Source organism: Diabrotica virgifera, chromosome 9 (assembly GCF_917563875.1).
Source record: "Diabrotica virgifera virgifera chromosome 9, PGI_DIABVI_V3a".
In the NCBI taxonomy this organism is placed as follows: Eukaryota; Metazoa; Arthropoda; class Insecta; order Coleoptera; family Chrysomelidae; genus Diabrotica; species Diabrotica virgifera.
Genome location: NC_065451.1, coordinates 212,565,662 through 212,585,420, shown reverse-complemented (window position 1 = coordinate 212,585,420; position 19,759 = coordinate 212,565,662). Strand labels below are relative to the sequence as shown.

At 32.1% G+C, this 19,759-nt stretch overlaps 1 protein-coding gene across 4 annotated transcripts in view; it reads right to left on the bottom strand.

Moving 5' to 3' along the window:
* LOC114326088 (uncharacterized) overlaps positions 1-19,759 on the bottom strand; it is a 113,122-nt gene that overhangs the window by 75,840 nt on the left and 17,523 nt on the right. The window contains exons 1-2 of one of the 4 annotated variants that reach the window (XM_050662426.1): positions 17,476-17,934; positions 5,919-5,991 (exon numbers count right to left, since the gene is read on the bottom strand). The exons of 1 other annotated variant lie outside the window; for it this stretch is intronic. In XM_050662426.1, the coding sequence (XP_050518383.1) occupies positions 5,919-5,956 (38 nt within the window). In that variant the 5' untranslated portion in view covers positions 5,957-5,991; positions 17,476-17,934. Of the gene's footprint in view, positions 1-5,918; positions 6,069-17,475; positions 17,935-19,759 lie in introns of those variants that run through there. 2 more of the 4 variants (XM_050662424.1, XM_050662425.1) reach the window with 2 other exon arrangements.

Below are 19,759 nucleotides of genomic sequence, written 5' to 3'. Positions count from 1 at the left end.
AATTTATTAATTTCCATAGATTTTATAAAAATATAATAAGGCCTTGAATTTGAATATGAAGAATTTGAAATTGTTCATTGAAAGAATGATTATGATCTAGAAGGTGAAGTGCGTAAATAGAATCTGTTTTTCTATTACTGAAATCCCCATTTGTGTTCTGCTATACGTTTGCTAAAGTTTCTACCAGTTTGACCAATGTAAGTTTTTGGATAGTCACCACATGTCAGTTTGTGTGCATCACTCTGTAATTGCTTTTTCTTTTGACTCTTATTGTTCTTAATATATTTGCTTGTTGCTTAATATATTTGCTTAATATAAGTTGTTGTTTGTTCTGAAAGCTGGTGTTATTCCTAGTGCAGTCATTAAAGCGTGAAATAGGTTTTTACCTCCGAAATTTTTTACTATAAACCGATTTACATGAGATTTTGGAATTAGACTTATCTTACCCTTAACTTCAAAAGTGATATTGATCCGAATTCCGTTTTTTTTATTTATAAGGGGTGAAAACAACCCCTTAATGTAAATATTGACATTGAGCCATTTTATCGCCAGAAAACGTGTTTAATAATTAGAGAGCGGAATATATGCAACACAACATTACCAAAATATGCGCATATATATGCATTACTTTTACTACAAATATGCAGGTATTTTTTCTAAATTTGTCTAAATATGCAAATGCATATTAAAAATACTCAAAAATAAAACAATATATTAAGTCGTAAGATCTTCAGAAAAGTTGCCTTCAAAAATACGTACAACTTTCCTCAAACAATCGAAGCCCTCATTTTTTTCTAAAACATTTTTTAATTTATTTCTAATTGTAATCCCTGTATTTCCAGGAATTTTTTGACAATGAGTAGAAAAAGTGTTAACAAGATTAACCGAATCACTTAATTGTAAATTCCTTTGTTCTAATGACTTTATTAGATCCGGTAAAAAACTAAAATTAACTTTTATGAACACAAGTTCTTTAGCAATTTGTACGTTACTTAAAGAACAAAGTACGTTACTTAAGCTGAAGAACAAAAGCGGAATTGTCTACAATTTGATGGATTTTTGTATTTTGATGCTTCTCTCTATGTCCGTCTTTATAGAAGTAAAAGCGAATTTGTCGAATAAAAACACTCTTTCCAGAAAAATTTCTTTTGTGGGACATGATGCTTTTGTTTTTCAGTTCCTCATTTAAAAAATGAAATGTGAAAATGAATGTAACTTACGATTTTGGAACAGGCCTTGCAAAATACTTTGTCTCCACTTAGTTTAAACTCGGGAAAACACTTTATCCAAGCACTTTTTTGAATGGTAGACATATTTAAATTTAATATATACCAATCACTTCAAAAACACTAAATACGATACAACGTTTACTTTAAACAAATGTTGGCCGGAAACTGACAAAATAATTATTAGACCCTTAAAAGCAGGTAGGTACCTACGACTTGCTACGCTAATAAAATAATATTTTTTTGGGAACACCCATAATTGTTAAATGCAGGTAGTAATGAGAAAGTCCAGATGAGCGATAGATAGATAAATAACGAGCTCGTTCATATCGAAGTTATAAAATTCCAACTAAGAGAGCAAAATTTTAAACTTTTATATAATTTATTTTTAAAATATGCAAAATAAATCGTGTTTAGCTTAAATATGCAATGTTGTGTTTGTTGTTTGAAAATATGCAATATATGCATCTACATATATGCACTTTGCATATATTCCGCTCTCTATTAATAATAAAGAGTGACATTGTGAAGTGTTTTCTAACATAATAGCCTCATGTTAAACTCATTTTCATCCCCTTGAAAACCGTACAACCCTTGCAAACTACCCCTAAATAAAAAAAAATTACAAAAAATTAATTGGGTTTGACGAGAAGACTTAAATATAGAATAAATAATATTTTACGTTCTCTATTTTAATTATTTAATTGTTAACCCCTTTCAACCCTTAAAATCAACCCCTTAAAAAAATATGCTTTTATAACACAATTTTAATAAGATCTAATTTAAACAAAACAGTTTCTCACTGTTCTCACATTTTTTATTAAAAAAAATGTTGAAATCAGGAGTCTTGTAAAAATATTTAATTATAATAGGTTTGTTCTAGCAAACAGTCAAACTAGTCAGAAACCGTCAGCAAACAGTTGGTCAGTGAGAGAACATAATACAGTCACTAGTGCTGTCCCCTCTACTCGCGCTGGTCGACTATTCGCTGATGGTTTCAAACCGTTTGAAACTGATGCTAGATCAAACCTATTATAAACACGTGCTTATTCCTTTGCAGACGGAAATATACTGGTCACATTATATTATAGCATACATATTTAAGAAATTCGTAACGGATAAATGGAGCACGCACAGTAGACCACCAAATACACACACTTACCTTCCAAAAATTCACGCTCCGAAATGTTTAGTTTACTAAGTAGAAAAAAATACGATTAGTTTTTGGGCAGTGGCGTAACTAACGCCAATGCAACCAATGCGGTGCATTGGGGCGCAGGCCTTAGGGGTGCGTAAAAAAACTGATATTCTGGAAAAATTTTAGCAAAAAAATATGTTGAAGCAAAACTGCCTGTAGCTTCCCGAAAATAAAAAATGTAAAAAAATATTTGTGGTATTTTACTCCGTTAGCGCAATAACAGACGGGCGACTGTGGCCGGGCACTCTGTGGATCCCCAAAAAGAGTTTCCGATGATTAACCGTGGGTTCTTATGTGGCGTGGATGTTGCATCACAGACGAGCAACTGTGGCCGGCCACAAATACCCCTAGTTGATGGTATAGAAAATAACTTATATTTCAATAATAACTTTGAAATTTCATGTTTCAGGGTCTCTATTAGTCCCAATTACTGCAGCAGTGGAGCTATGTTTTTATTTTCACGGTGCAAGTAGATGGCGCATAAATCGTTTAATTTTCGAAATTTTTTTATGAAAATTATTTTACTTGTACCTCTTTTTATAATAAATGCTCATGCAAATTTTCAAAACAATTGGTACAGTTCTTTTTATTTTAGAAATTAACAAAAAAGTATGTGAATTTCGTACTTTTACACTAGAATAGCCCCTTAATTTTACTTTCAATTAATTTTTTGAATAATAATGTTTTTTAATAATTAACTTTAAAATTACTGTTATATTTCTTGGAATAATTGTTCTCTGATTGGATATTGCTTGTACACTGTCGTGTACTGAAATAGTATCTCCTGAAAGTACGGAGAAATATCGTTAGTTTCGTAGGAGGTTGTGTGGGGGGGAATAAGTCTGGGAATAGGGGCGCACGAGGAATACTTGCATTGGGGCGCAGGTCAGACTAGTTACGCCACTGTTTTTGGGCTATAACTACTTCAATTTTGAAGCTATCACAACTTATAAAAACCATTTTTGGGCTATAACTACTTCAATTTTGAAGCTATCACAACTTATAAAAACCATTTTGAAGGTAATTAAAAGAGCTACAACTTTTTTCATTATAATATGTAGTGAAAAATTTTTATTTGTAGTGAAAATAATTTGTAGTGAAAAACTTTTATTTTGAAACGCTTAGTGGTCAAAGGGCTCGAGAGAGACTGTGGTAGCGTTACCGCGCGCTCTTTAATCAATCATATATCTTCGTCAATTTTTGTGTGATAGGAAAAGCAAACAAACCAAAATTTTTGTCAAAAAAAGCTATTTTGTGTTATTACTCTTTTTACGTATCTTTCTTTGTTTTGGAGATATTATAAAAAAAAGATAATTTTTTTAAATTCGAAAAAAAAATTTTTCTTGAAATCGTGATTTTTTCAAAAAATATGTGTTTTAAAGCAGCGAAACTGCTAGAATCCATCAAACTCTTTATATTAAAGTTGATTCTAGACGGAATACGATTAATTTTAATTTTGGTGGAAATGGCACTTATGAAATACATTGATTTAAAAATAACCATTAGATGTTCCTCTTTTTTTCATTACAGCTCACTCATTTTACGTACAAAAGACTTTTAACAATGCTCATTTTAAAGCTTATTTTAAGCACTATAAAATCCTTTCTCATTAGCATTCAAATTTCACACAAAATAAAAACGGTTTTGATCTTCAATATCTCGCTTAATGCTGCACTCAAAACACTCTTTAAAAAACCAATTTGTTCATTTTTTCACCTGTTACAATTTTGTTTTGTATAATATTATCGTTAAAATGCATATTTTTGGAGATGTTTGCAAAAAACTGTTGAAAATCGTGAGAAAATTCCGAATTTTCAATTGCCAATAAATTGAAAAGTATTGTGTTTTTGAAAAAACTTTATACAACATTTTTTGCTTAAAATTAGGTCTTCTATCGATATCTGAGATTATTTTGAAAAAAAAATTTCCACCACCGAAAAGGGGTGGCAACCACCACCAGGGTGAAACCGGAGTTCGGGTCAATATCACTTTTAAAGTTAAGGGTAGGATAAGCCTAATTCCAAAATTTCATATAAATCGGTTCATAGTAAAAAATTTCTGAGCTAAAAAGCTTCAATGACTGTACTATCCTTTCTTTTTTATGGTTTGACTATTTTTCTTGATATCTTTCCTGAATATGTAATAGAGCTGAAGGTAGTGGGTAATTTCTGTGGCGATGGACATTATGTTATACTTAATTAATTTTGTGGAATTATTGAAAGCAAAGTTTTTGGGTGTTTTATTGTTCGATTTTGAATTAGTGATAATTTAAATTAAATTTGGTGTAAAAATGTCAACAAAGCATCACAGCCGGTAAAAAAGATATCGATGAACAAGATCAAAGACTACTACGACTAAAAATTAGAAAACTGCCAACATTAATTATTAATAATATTAAGAATTCAATAGTATAAAATAAAAATGTGTGTACCATTTTTATATATTCGGCTGCAATACGAAGGAAAAACAATCTTACTTTTTAATTAGAATAAGGAGTGCAGCCAGTCCCTTTAACTGCAGTTTTCTGCTCTTATTGGAGCGTCATCAGAAGGAACGTAGGCACTGTTCTCCTTAATCCAATCAAATCGCATCGAAATGTTTTCCCAAATATTGCAACCAAAATGATGGTAATGGGTGGCTAGCGCCATCTGGCCGTAAAAATACGAAGCAAGTTTTCAATCCTAATAGCAAATAATTAATATTGAAAAATATCAAAAATTACTAAAAGATTTTTAAATTGAAAACTTACTGGTACATCCCCATGTATACGCCTCCAAGACTTCTACAATTTGCAAGTCATATGGATGCTGCAGTAAAGACGATAGGGAAGGAATTCTAAACCTTGCAATTCAAATCCCCCGTCTGCAGCTGGCTAGGAACTGATGCAGTTCCTAGCCAGCTGCAGACGGGGGATTTGAATTGCAAGGTTTAGAATTCCTTCCCTATCGTCTTTACTGCAGCATCCATATGACTTGCAAATTGTAGAAGTCTTGGAGGCGTATACATGGGGATGTACCAGTAAGTTTTCAATTTAAAAATCTTTTAGTAATTTTTGATATTTTTCAATATTAATTATTTGCTATTAGGATTGAAAACTTGCTTCGTATTCGTAATTCAATAGTAGTTATTAAAAATAAATAATAAAATTCACATCTGAGTAGCACTGGATTGGCGAATGGAGTCACGAGATTAGAAATTTGGATTTTGTACAGAACCCCACACCCACAATCAAACGAAACAGCTTTTCTCTACTTCGCCAACAGTGGTACAGGTACAATCCGAACAGAATACCAGTTAACCATGGAATTTGTAACAAATCGCTAAACTAGTGAGGTACCTATTACTTAAAGTAGTAAGTTATGTTACAAATGCAGCGCTGAGTTCAATCTGAATACCTACAGTAACCTTCGTCTGTAATTACGGCTATTTCATTTATATATTTATTATTTTATTTTTATAATTAAGAAATGTTAATTAATGAAATTTAAAATTACCTTAAATCAGGTTGAGATATCTCGTGTTGCATGACCATTTTTTCTTAATACTTGAGTAATTATCTTGATGTACCTTTTAATAAAAACATTAGCTAATTCTCTTACATATTATTATACACCTACATGAAATGTTGAAACAGAAAACAAATACCTAATGCCTGGAATGAAGACAGGGGCGTCATTTGGGCGTCCAGGGGGGCATTTGCCCCCCCTGGCCCTGAAAATGACTGAAATTTACAAAAAATACATCAATATTCATCATAACATCATATATAATGTATTGTATACAGTGCTAGTCAAAAGTCCGTACCCCCCCTCGTATCTTTTGATCGGTTATACCTATAATAGTGAAATTTGGAGGGAGGAAATAAACGGAGGTAAGCTTCTTAACTAGTTATGACAGGTGACGTAATAGTGACAGATGACGTTACAGAGCCACTGTGACCGATAATTTTAAATGGGACTTTATGGCAAGTGATACCTCATTTGAAAGGTATTCAAAATACCTATTCAGTTATACTAATTTTTTTGGGTTTATGTTGATTTTGATTTTGGTGAAAAAATTAAATAAATATAATATTGTACTTTCGCATTTAATTAATAAAAATTCAAATGTCCGCCTATGAGTTTTTTTGTCAAAAGGATGACGTTTTTCAATTCTCTAGTAGTTTTTACGTCAACGTCAACCTTTTTGACAAGTTATCATAGGCGGAATTTTGAATTTTTTTAATTAAATGCGAAACTACAATTTTTTATTTATTTCATTTATTCATCAAAATTAGCTTAAACTCAAACAAAATTAGTATGACTGAATAGGTATTTTCATTACCTTTCAAACGAGGTATCACTTGCCATAAGGTCCCATTTAAAATTATCTGTCACAGTGGCGCTGTAAAATCATCTGTCACTGTTACGTCACCTGTCATGACTAGTCAAGAAGCTTACGTCCGTGTATTTCCTCCTTCCAAATTTCACTATTATAGCTATAACCGTTCAAAAGATACGAGGGGGGGTACGGACTTTTGACTAGCACTGTATATAGTGCTTGCCCCCCCCCCAAACAAAATTTCAAATGACGCTCCTGAATGAAGAAGAAGCTATATAATGTTCGTGATAGGTGAAATAAAATGAAAACAGAGTAAATAACGAAGGATAAGAAGATGTTTGGTCATTGGACACCATACGTCAAAAATATCAATAGATCAGTCGCAAATGAGCTGAAGAAATAATGATGAAAGTGACAAGATAAACTAAAGACATAGATGATGAAAGGGTTGCCAATGCGAGTCCATTATACAATTGGATGTAGTAATTGAGTCAATACTCGCAATCTTTAGTTTGTATTTTTATTAGTTGTTATATAATCATGGGGCAACCGGTTTCGAGTCTTACAATATATGACTCATCATCAGGCCCAATACAAAAAGTCTTCTCAATACAAACTACAAGATAACAGCCATTGAAACTGTTCCACAGCTAAAGATGTACCTGGAAGTCACCAGCCCCATAAGAAGAGTTAACCAATCAAACAGTCCTTAGTCTCTTAAATTGTTAGTTATGTTCAATTTGGAACCTGGCAAAAAAAATTTTCTGTGTTCCCAGTGGTGTATGTTATTTATCATCAACAGTTGTTTTTGTCTGATTTAGCAGTTGTTTTTGTATGTTTTATTTTGAAGAAGTGTAAAAACATTTAATAATTTAATAATGGGACATCCCTCACAAAATTTCACATGCACAAATTTTAAAAAATTTTTTTTTGGTTGCCAGAGACTATTTGTTATTTTTTATGTCATAAATAATACATAGACATAAAAAATAACAAAAAGTCTCTGGCAACCAAACAAATTTTTTTTAAATTTGTGCATGTGAAATTTTGTGAGTGATGTCCCATAATTAAATTATTAAATGTTTTTACACTTCTTCAAAATAAAACATACAAAAACAACTGCTAAATCACTGTTGATGTATGCAAATAGGTAGTATTCGGAACGCACTCAAGTTGGTAATATTGTAAGAGTGACGTGACAGTGACAAGGACAGTGACAAGGACAGTGAAGCGGAAATAAAACCATTCTGAATCTAGACACGATAGATACAAGTTGTTTCATTATAACCGATCCTCCAAAGTTAACCTAGGAACCCTACCACGTGTTACATTATAACATTACATGGTGCCGAACAAGATCGAATACGTTAAGAAAAGATATAAGTGCAATGGAATTCAAGGCAGCTATAAACTCGATGCAAATGTCAGGTAACTTGTATGAAAATTGGAAATTCTTCATACAAAGATTCAAAAACTATTTACAAGCTACAGAATTAACAAAGAAACCTGAAATAACCCAGTGTGCACAGCTATTACAGTTAATAGGGGACGAAGGGTTCAAAATATATAACACGTTTAAGTTCTCAACAGAAGAAAAAGACAAGTTAGAACTGTTCAAGCCAAAAAGCAACGTGTCAAATGCAAGGTATTGCCTGTTCACCAGAAAACAAGAAGAAGGTGAGTCAGTAGACAAATTTATAACAGATATTATAAACAAGGCAAAAAATTGTGAGCTAGAGAATTTGGAGGACAGTCTGATTAAGACTTGCATAACTTGTGGGGTAGCAGATGAAACGATGAGACAGAGACTATTAGAAGAAGATGAGATGAGCTTGGAAAAAGCAATCAATCTGTGTAAAAGTATAGAAAGTTCGAAAATCCAGTCTGAAAAAATGAAGTCAGAGGAGGTGAACTACATAAAGAAAAGAAACTTCAATAAGAAATATGTAAATAGAGAACAGTGGGAAGACAGAAGAGTGAATCCAACTCATTCAAAGTCCCAAGACGGCCAGTTCAATGGTAAATCTGGAAGCAGTTCAGGGTGCAGTAGGTGCGGAATGGAGCACAGAGGCCAACCATGCAAAGCATATAAAGCTAAGTGTAATTTATGTAATAAAATAGGGCATTATGCAAAAAAATGTTTTCAAAAACAAATTAAGTATGTAGATGTAGATGATTCAGAATCAGATGATTTGTTTATAGGCTTGGTAAATACTAAAAATAGCAGTTTTGATGATGATTTCATGATAAATTTTGAAGTTAACAAGCGTAAATTAAGCTGTAGATTAGATACAAGGGCAATGGCAAACGTAATATCAATAAATAAGTTAAATTCTCTAGAAGTTAATGTTGAACTACAAGAAACAAACTGCAGGTTAACGACATTTTCGGATGAAACACTTAGGGTCATTGGAAAATGTAGTTTAGAATGCAAGTATAAAGATAACATGTACAACATAATGTTTTATGTGGTAGAAATTAATTCAGCAACGGTATTAGGTCTTCCTACATGTAAAGCTTTAAATATTTTAAAAAGAATCAATACTATAGAAAAAATTGAAAATAATTTGAATTCTAGAGAAGTTACATTTAAAAATGATTACTCTGATGTGAAAAAAATATTTAAAGAAGTTTTTTCAGGTATAGGCTGCTTGGATGAGCCATACAAAATCATGCTAAATGAAACTGCACAACCAGTTATACATCCTCCAAGAAAGATTCCACTACAATTAAAGGAGAAACTAAAACTTGAATTAGCTGAAATGGAGAAAAATGGAATAATTGAGAAGGTTGATGAACCTACAGATTGGGTCAACTCGATAGTCTTGGTAAGAAAACCAAAAAGTAATTCCATAAGAGTTTGTATAGATCCTAGAGACTTGAATAAAGCTATCAAAAGAGAGCACTTTCAACTCCCTACGATTGATGAAATAGCTGCAAATTTAAAAGATAACGTTTAGTTCAGCAAGCTTGATGCCTCAAAAGCATTTTGGAGCATAAAGCTTGATGAAGAAAGTAGTAAATTATGTACTTCTAACACTTGCTATGGTAGATATAAATTTTTAAGACTGCCTTATGGCATTAGTTCAGCAAGTGAAGTGTTTCACAAAAGAATTAAATAATGTACATAAAGATTTAAAAGCATTTTTTAAGATTAAAGATGAAATAACCTTCTTTGATAGTTTGTTGATGAGGAATAGTCAAATTATAATTCCTCATGTAATGAGAAAAGAAATGTTAAAAAGAATTCACTATGGCCATCAAGGAATAAATAAATGTAAAATGTTAGCTAGACAATCATTATATTGGCCTTCCATGACAGTTGACATTGAGAATGAAGTTAAAGGTTGTCCAATTTGCCCACAATTTGAAAATGCAAAGAGAGAACCTTTGACTCCACACAATATCCCAGAACTCCCCTGGGAGGAAGTTGGCTCTGATATATTTTACATAGGTCAAAAAAGTTATTTAATGGTGGTAGATTATTACAGTAAATATCCAGAAATTTGTCTGTTGAACGATACAACCAGTTCAACTATAATTACACATTTAAAATCGATATTTGCTCGTCATGGAATACCAAAAATATTTTACTCTGATGGTGGACCACAATACACAGCCAATGAATTTGTTAAATTTTGTCAAGAATGGGAATTTAAAAGCATAAAGTCAAGCCCAGAAAATCATAGATCTAATGGTCTAAGTGAAAGATATATTCAAACCTACAAAAAAGCGCTAAGAAAATCTCTTAGAGATGGTAAAGATACATATTTAACATTGCTACAACTTAGAAATACACCAATTGATTCAAATTTACCATCACCATCTCAACTTTTAATGTCACGAGTACTTAGAACTCAGATTCCCACCACTGACAAAATTCTAAAACCAAAATTATGTAATGCTAAAATAGTAATCAGCGATTTTCAGAAAAGACAAAACAGTCAAAAAGCTTATTATGATAGAGGGACAATAAATTTAAAACCGCTTAAAAATAATGAAAAAGTTTATATTAAAGATAAAAACAAATTGAGAGAAGGTCTTATCACACATAAATTAAGAGATAAAACCTACTCGATTAAATTAAGAGATTCTGGGTCAGAAATTGCAAGAAATAGACAATTTTTAGTTCGCATTCCTGCAACTTCTGACGATGAACATTCAGATAACGAATCTGAAACTAGTGAGTCACAAAATTTTGAAAGTGTCTCTGATAACCATTCTGATCATCACTCTCCAATAAACTTACCTCCACAAACCTCTTCAGGTCGAATTGTTAAAAAACCTGATAGACTAGATTTATAAGTAATTTTATTATAAAATAAAAGGGGGTAAAGGGTGAATGAAACAATTGTGGAAATTTATAAATGTTTATTTAAAGATTTGTTAAAGAAAGTTATGTTTATTTTGTCATTATAAAAAGAGGGGGATGTGATGTATGCAAATAGGTAGTATTCGGAACGCACTCAAGTTGGTAATATTGTAAGAGTGACGTGACAGTGACAAGGACAGTGAAGCGGTAATAAAACCATTCTGAATCTAGACACGATAGATACAAGTTGTTTCATTATAACCGATCCTCCAAAGTTAACCTAGGAACCCTACCACGTGTTACATTATAACATTACAATAAATAACATACACCACTGGGAACACAGAAAAAAAGTTTTTGCCAGGTTCCAAATTGAACATAACTAACAATTTAAGAGACTAAGGGCTGTTTGATTGGTCAACTCTTCTTATGGGGCTGGTGACTTCCAGGTACATCTTTAGCTGTGGAACAGTTTCAATGGCTGTTATCTTGTAGTTTGTATTGAGAAGTCTTTGTACTGGGCCTGATGATGAGTCATATATTGTAAGACTCGAAACCGGTTGCCCCATGATTATATAACAACTAATAAAAATACAAACTAAAGATTGCGAGTATTGACTCAATTACTATATCCAATTGTAAAAACATAGAATTGAAAAAGGCTGATATGTTTTGTACACACTTATGATAAAAGTATTTTAAAATTGTGTAAGCTCTTTCATTACTGAGCTCTTTAGGCTTACAAAGCCATCTTCAAAGCTATGCTACAATAGAACAACTTCTTCTTCTTCTTAACTTTCCGATGACCAACCTTTTTTGAAGTTATACTTCTTTACGGGCGTAATGACGGTGAAATTTTATATGGTAAAACCTAGCAACCGGGCGCATGCGCATTATAACTTTGTTCTGATTGGATGTTCAAATGACATGACAAAAATTATCCAATATGGCAGCTGTGGCACAGCTGTGGGACTGTGGTTTGGTTATAATGTATGCTTGTTGCGTTTTAAAATTTGTAGGAAGAGAAACAACAAACAAAAAGTTAGTTAATGGTTATACTGCCTTTTTAAATAGTTTTCATATTATATTTTTGGACTTATTTACATAGAAGAGATGATTGTTGCATGCCAATGTGAAAGCTCATCAAACTGTGACTAGTATGAGTGCCGCAGATCTCGCTTATTCAAAGCTAAAGAATCTTTTACTTTGCACGACGCAAGTGATTGCGAAATTTATTAGTCGTTATACGGGCTCCGATACCTACCTTGAACCTACCAAAATACATAAGTAGGTTAATCTATTTAGTTAGACGATCTTCGCACATAATGACAAGCTGTCTCTGTGGCGAAGTTTTAATGCGAGTGAATCCCAATACAACGCAAATACCAGCCGCGTGGTAAGTTGGTTCGAATCCCAATAGAAACTTTTATTTTTTTATTTTTTTTATACATTTTATGATTGTAAGTATATTTATTATATAATTTTATTTTCAGAAAATACGTATTTAGTTAAAAATTTTTCCGACAATTAATGTTCAGAAATCATTTGTGGCATTTTTAATGTGTTTGTGTGTGTTTTATTTTTTTATTATTTTAATTTTTGGCACTGTTTTAATAAAAATGTTTGAGAAGTAGTAAGTATAAATTAATTTAATATTTAAATAAAATATAAATAAAAAGTATATTAATTTCGTTTATAATCATATAATAGAAGTATAACTTCTTACGTGCGTACAAAGTACACACACATTCTTTTTTGTTACACGGATGACCAATTGGGTTAAAAATGACCCCATCAAAAATGACAATTGACAAACAAATTAAGTTGTTTAAGAAATAAAATATTGTATTCGTAATTTTAATGTTACTATTGTATCAATAAATGATAAATAAACATTGGTAAAACAAATTTGAATTACAACTAAACAAAAACAGAAATCATCGATCTGAACTTAAAAATAAATAAATTTTAAAATCTACTAATTTACGTCGCCACAGGTTTAACAAATAATTTTTTTGCAATATTGGAATTGTTTTTACATACAATTCCACATAATAGACGGTATTTACTTAATATAAAATTGGAACATGGAAGGCCAAGGGAGTTCGTCTTTGATCCCAAATTTAGAAAGAAAATTTTTTTTCGTAAAATATAGGGATTTTGTTTATTACAAAATATGAGGGTATCTACACTCACCGGCAGAGAAAACGGGCACCCCAAAAAATAGGTCATTTTTAATGTCTTGTAATTCCTAAACCTGATGTCCGATTTAAGTAAATTTTTTTAATATGTTATAGCCTTATTCTTTATCAATATCGCTGTAATAATATTGTTGCTAGACAGGTACATTGTCATTGTATACAGGGTGTACGAATCAAACTGTGTTTTTTTCTCAAACTTTGGAACACCCTGTGGAATGTTCTAGCTTTTTTAAAATACTGAAATTATAACCAAACTATGGCCTCAGGTTTTCTTAATATTCTCTTTTTTGATTTATTCGCTTATGTTGGATAATAAAAAAGTTAAGCACTTTAACAACTACCCCTGTTTTTCGTTAATACAGGGCGCTTTTAAATAAGTACGGCAAACTTTAAGGGGTAATTCTGCATGATAAAATAATGACAGTTTGCTTTATAAACGTATGCCCGCAAATGCTTCGTTTCCGAGATAGGGGGTGTTGAAATTGTTCTTACAAACTGACGATTTATTTATTTCTCTAAAACGGTTTGTGGTATGCAAATGAAATTTGGTAGATTTTAAGAGGTAGTTATTGAGCATTTTTTTGGCATACAATTAAGAATTTTATATTCACCATTGGCGTGCATACGGGTATAAATATTTTAGACATATCCCGTATGCACGCCAATGGTGAATATAAAATTCTCAATTGTATGCCAAAAAATGCGCAATAACAAGCTCTTAAAATCTACCAAATTTCATTTGCATATCACAAACCGTTTTAGAGCAATAAATAAATCGGCAGTTTGTAAGAACAATTTCAACACCCCCTATCTCAGAAACGAAGTATTTGCGGGCATAAGTTTATAAAGCAAACTGTCATTATTTTGTCATGCAGAATTACCTTTTAAAGCTTGCCGTACTTATTGAAAAACACCCTGTATTGACGAAAAAACAGGGGTAGTTGTTAAAGTGCCTAACTTTTTTATTATCCAACATAAGCGAATGAATAAAAAAACAGAATGTTAAGAAAATCTGTGGCTATAGTTGGGTTTTAATTTTAGTATTTTATAAAAGCTAGAACATTCCACAGGGTGTTCCAAAGTTTGAGAAAAAAACACAGTTTTATTCGTACACCCTGTATACAATGACAATGTACCTGCCTAGTAACAATATTATTACAGCGATATTGATAAAGAATAAGGCTATAACATATTAAAAAAATTACTTAAATCGGACATCAGGTTTATGACCCATGAGTCCGGGCACCCCAAAAAATGACCCATTTTTTGGGGTGCCGGTTTTCTCTGCCGGTGAGTGTAGAATAATATTAAAGTCAAATAAAAAATAATGAATTTAAAATTGAAAATATTTCTGAATTTATTAAATAAAAACATGCATTGGGGTCAAAATTTACCCCCTTGGTCATCCGAAGGTTAACGTGCCATATCAAGTCCCCTTGACGTTGGCAATTAACATGTCGAAACTGTCTTTGTCAGAATAACTTAATATAAGTAAATAGGTGTAACAATGTTTGGCTTATATCAATTTAAATGGGCCACTAATAAAAAAAAAAAGTAAACGATTGAAAAAATATAAATTTTTTTCTCCAAAAGTTAAAAAACTTCGAAAGTTATTGAAAAGTATCTAAAAAAGAGACTTCTCAAAAAGCACATTAAAAAATTTTGTTTGTGGTACTGGTGCAACCACTCTACCATCTGGATGAAGTTAAAGCGCCAGACAGTAGAGAATTGTCTTTCTTTGGACCATCATTTAATTCCAACATATTTATATGCTATTCAAAATAAGATTAAACAATCTTTGATGCATTTCCCATTTTTTTTAATTTCACTTCTTCGACAATGTTTTAAAATTTAAACAACCTTAATTTCCTTTGCATGATACATGTCTGTTGCGAGTTTTTGAAAAATCATTTAAAATACCAGCATTGGATTTTATTCATTTTGTCTGTCGCCTCAACTCTTTCCAGATGGTGGGGTGTTTACACCCTACATGGATTATATTATATGTTTTGGTAACTTTGAAGATTTTTAACCTTTGAATAAACAAATTTTTTCACCAATGAGATTCCTCTTTACTGTACTTTTAAATACCTATTGATCTAAGTTGAACGCAACATTTAAATTGGTTACTTAAGTTTCTAAAAAAAGGTGAAAAAAAAGTTGTGAAACAGAGCTCTGCAGTGAGGGTTACGAGCATGTACAAAGAATGCCAGAGCATAGGTGGCCGAAAAGAATATTGGACTGGGAGCCACCGGTAAAAAGACGAAGAGGAAGACTTGCTACTTAAAACATTGTAAAATTTACATAGGAAATGCTATGATCGATAGAGACCTCAGCAGAGGCGTGCGGTCCATGGAAGCGGGGGAAGCACCGCTTCCCTATTATATACTTCGATATAACAAAATATATTATTAACTAATATTTAATTATCAAAAATTTTCCCCAATCCCAGTAATCTACATATTATTACCTAGGCAATAGGCATTGAAAAATATTAAAAATTAATCGCATAGGAAGGAACTCAATATGCACTATGCACACAATTCAACTATTCGGTCCACCCCTGACAGAAGCGCATCTCAAAATCGCCGCTTGTCATGCAGTTGTCCCGTATAAAAATTGGTCAGGGTTCAATGACCGCACCCACTAGTCGCGCGAATTTTGGTACCCTGCAGAAGCGATCGTTCGATCGCCTTCCAAGAGTGGAATGCTCTGACTGTTACTGCTTCTAAGGGGTGCTTAGTCTGCTTAGGTACATACATTCGCTTAAAGAATATTTCGATTTAAATTTTTTGCAGAGAGTTTTCCTTTTACTGTTCTTTTATTTGACATTTTACAGATGAAGTCAATTGACATTGCATTTCGTATAAGACAAATTGATGACTTTATTAATATGATAATTAAAAAACGAGAGCAGTTTAAAAATATTTGGAATAAAACTGAAAATATGAGGTTTGAACATGAAATAAAAAGAATGAAGATTGATAATGTCGACAACAAAGAGACCTTTTGATAACATTCTACAAAAAATGAATTTTCGCTTTCAAAATTTTAACGAATTAAAATTTGTAGAATTATACATATAATATATTCTTATTTAATATTTCTAATTATAATTCATCAAAATTTCCCACAGAGGAATTTATTTCACTACGATTAAATAATGAAAATATTTTGATATGCCAGCTTTGCATTATAAGTTAAGTGTTGTTTATGAAACAACTCACATTAGTGATAAAGATATACTCAGAAATCTGGGTATTTCTTAGAACTACTGGTTTAAAAAAGTCCCTGTGTGAAGTGTCCAAGTTGTGTGAATTACTACAAACTATCCCAGTCACAAGTGCATCAGTTAAACGAAGTTTTTCAGTATTAAAATGCATTAAAAGTTTTACAAGAAATTCAACAAGCGAAGACAGACTTTACAAGTCCATTGAAAAAGACCGAATTCAACAATTATCAGAAGTTGATAGGAGAATAGAGCTCAAGTATAAATAAGTGTCATATTGTTGAAAGTTGTGTGTTGTGGAAAATGCCTCGGAATTAAAAAAAAAACATTTAAATAGATCTCTTCTTTAGGAACCGAAGCCCGGAGCGAGGACTTAAGGCCCGAGCAAGCAATACAGATCAATGATAGGTCACTATAGTCACTAGAAATAGCGGCAATAGAGTGCCTCACGCATTGATCGTGGTAGAATTTAGTGTGTGACTTCTTGTACCCAGGACGTCTCACATAAGCACTTTGCTGATAGAGAGCCCCTATAGCGCATCAGAGTGTTATCAGGTGGGAAGTGGCTCGACCCTCGACCCTTAAGAAAATATTTTTATATCCTTATTGAATCGCTTCCCCTTTAGAAAAAGTCACCGCACGCCACTGGACCTCAGAGAAGGTGACTGGAAGAATAGAGTACCGTGGAGGACCAAAACAGTGAACTCATAATGAAAATCCGAAGAAAAAGACTTATATTCGAGTTGTTCTATTGCAGCATAGCTCTCAAGATGGCTTTATAAGCTGAAAGCGCTCACCTAGGAATTAAATTTTACACAGTTTTAAAATAGGTACTTTGCTTTTCCACTCATTCATTAAAAACGTAGATAAATGGGGAAGAATGTTAGAGGGCTATATTTACAATATGATAAGAGATAACTAAATGGGACACATTGGTACTATTTATATAAAAACGAAAAGTAGCCAATATTTTTATATAACTTATTCACCAAATGGTTAAATTTAAACTTTTTTCAACTTTTTCACGTCACTCATTCATTTCACTAATTTTTCCTCACTAATATCACCAATTTTCTTGGTTAATTTCACTAATGTTCAATATTAATTTCGCTTATCAATTTCACCATCACAGGTGCTCGCGTGGTTACCGGTATATCTAACATTGTTAATCAACACAACAAATAACAGACTGTTCCATAGGCAAGGCAGTGGCACATATTATTACCTCATACGAACATTACGAAATGACATTGAATATTTAGGAAGCAGAAGTTTAACGACCTAACTCCTTAGACCGAGACCGACACGCCAGTAAAATATTTACGAATGCAATGTGTAGGCCTAAGGCCTTTTGATATCTTCAGTAGACAGTATAAACGTAAATAAACAATTTTTATATAAGGTGATTTATAAAATTGATCCATTCCACTTTTAAAATCCCGTTAAATCAAGGTAAACACCCAAAATGGTTACATTTTTTTATTTTTACGTGTAATTTTCAAATGCTGATAAGATAAGAAGAGCTTTGTTTATTCTAAATCATATTTAGCTACTATACTAAATTTACAATCAAGATGCAGTAGAAATAAACAAACCAAGACACGTTAAATGCTACTAGGAGCACTCACAAATAATAATTTACAATGTATATCCTAAATCATGATTTTCAAAGTTTTTACATTGTAAATTATGATTCGGAAATGCTCCTAGTACCATTAAACGTGTCTTGGTTTGTTTATTTCTACTGCATCTTGATTGTAAATTTAGTATACCTAAGCTTACCTAAAACTGAAAAATTCATTCTGATAAATAAGGTCTCACAAAACTGACACTTCTTTTCTTCTGAGTGCTTCACAAATAATTGTTTAATAACTTGTTTTTTGTAATTTAGAGATACTCAAAACACCTGGTCAGTTTTCTTCTTGAATTGACTTCCAATGGTCATCTATTCTAATCAGTAAGATTTGCAGTGTTGACGTCAGTATCTAAAAGCTGATACCACATGCGATTTGTGGCTTTTATATTTGGATCTCAATTCCATATTATTGTGAGTAAGAAAGTCTTCTAGCGGTAAGAGGAAATAATTACACTTTTATAAAAAAGAACTTTTTTATAATAAAACGTTTTTATTATTTTAGTATAGTATAGTTGATCCAAAAGATGGCATAACCCAGACATTCAAAGTGAAAGTTATCCTTCAACACCAAATTGTTCTATATGGTCCACACAATGTCCAAAAAAAAGTCACACCATTTTGAGCGTCGGGTTTGGGAGTAAGAGGGGGGAGAAATCGGTAAATTCGTAGTTTTTTAAGTTTTCCGCCAATATTTCTAAAACTATGCGGTTTAGCATGAACAACTTTCTATACAAAATTGTTCTACATTAAATTTGAAATAAAAAAGGCCCTATGCATAATCTTTCTAAAATGAATGGTTCCAAAGTTACGGAGGTAGTATAGTATAACTGGTCCAAAAAAAGGCCTAACCCAAACATCAAAAGTAAAAGTTTTCTTCCAACACCAAAATGTTCTATATGGTCCACATATTGTTCAGTAAAAAGTTACACAATTTTGAGCATCCGGTTTGGGAGGGATATGGGAGAGAAGCCGGTAAATTAGTAGTTTTTTTAAGTTTTTCGTCAATATTTCTAAAACTATGCTTTAGCGTAAACAATATTATATACCAAAATGTTCTACATGAAATTTAAAATAAAAAATATTCTATACATAATTGTTATAAAATCAACGGTTCCAGAGTTACGGAGGGTGAAAAGTCGAAATTTTCGATACTTTTTATATTTTTTGAGCAATATTTATGATATAACTATACCAAAAACCCAGACATCCAAAGTGAAAGTTATTGTCCAACACCAAATTGTTCTATGTGGTCCACATAATGTTCAGAAAAAAGTCACACCATTTTAAGCGTCGGGTTTGGGGGAGAGAGGGGGGAGAAATCGGTAAATATAAAAAGTATCGAAAACCTCCACTTTTCACCCTCCGTAACTCTGGAACCGTTGATTTTATAACAATTATGTATGAGCCTTTTTTGTTTTAAATTTTATGTAGATAATTTTTCTCTAGAACATTCCTTACGCTAAAGCATAGTTTTAGAAATATTGACGAAAACCCTAAAAAAACTACTAATTTACCGACTTCTCCCCCATCTCCCCCCCAAACCGGACGCTCAAAATGGTGTAACTTTTTGCTGAACAATATGTGGACCATATAGAATAATTTGGTGTTGAAGGAAAACTTTTACTTTGGATGTCTGG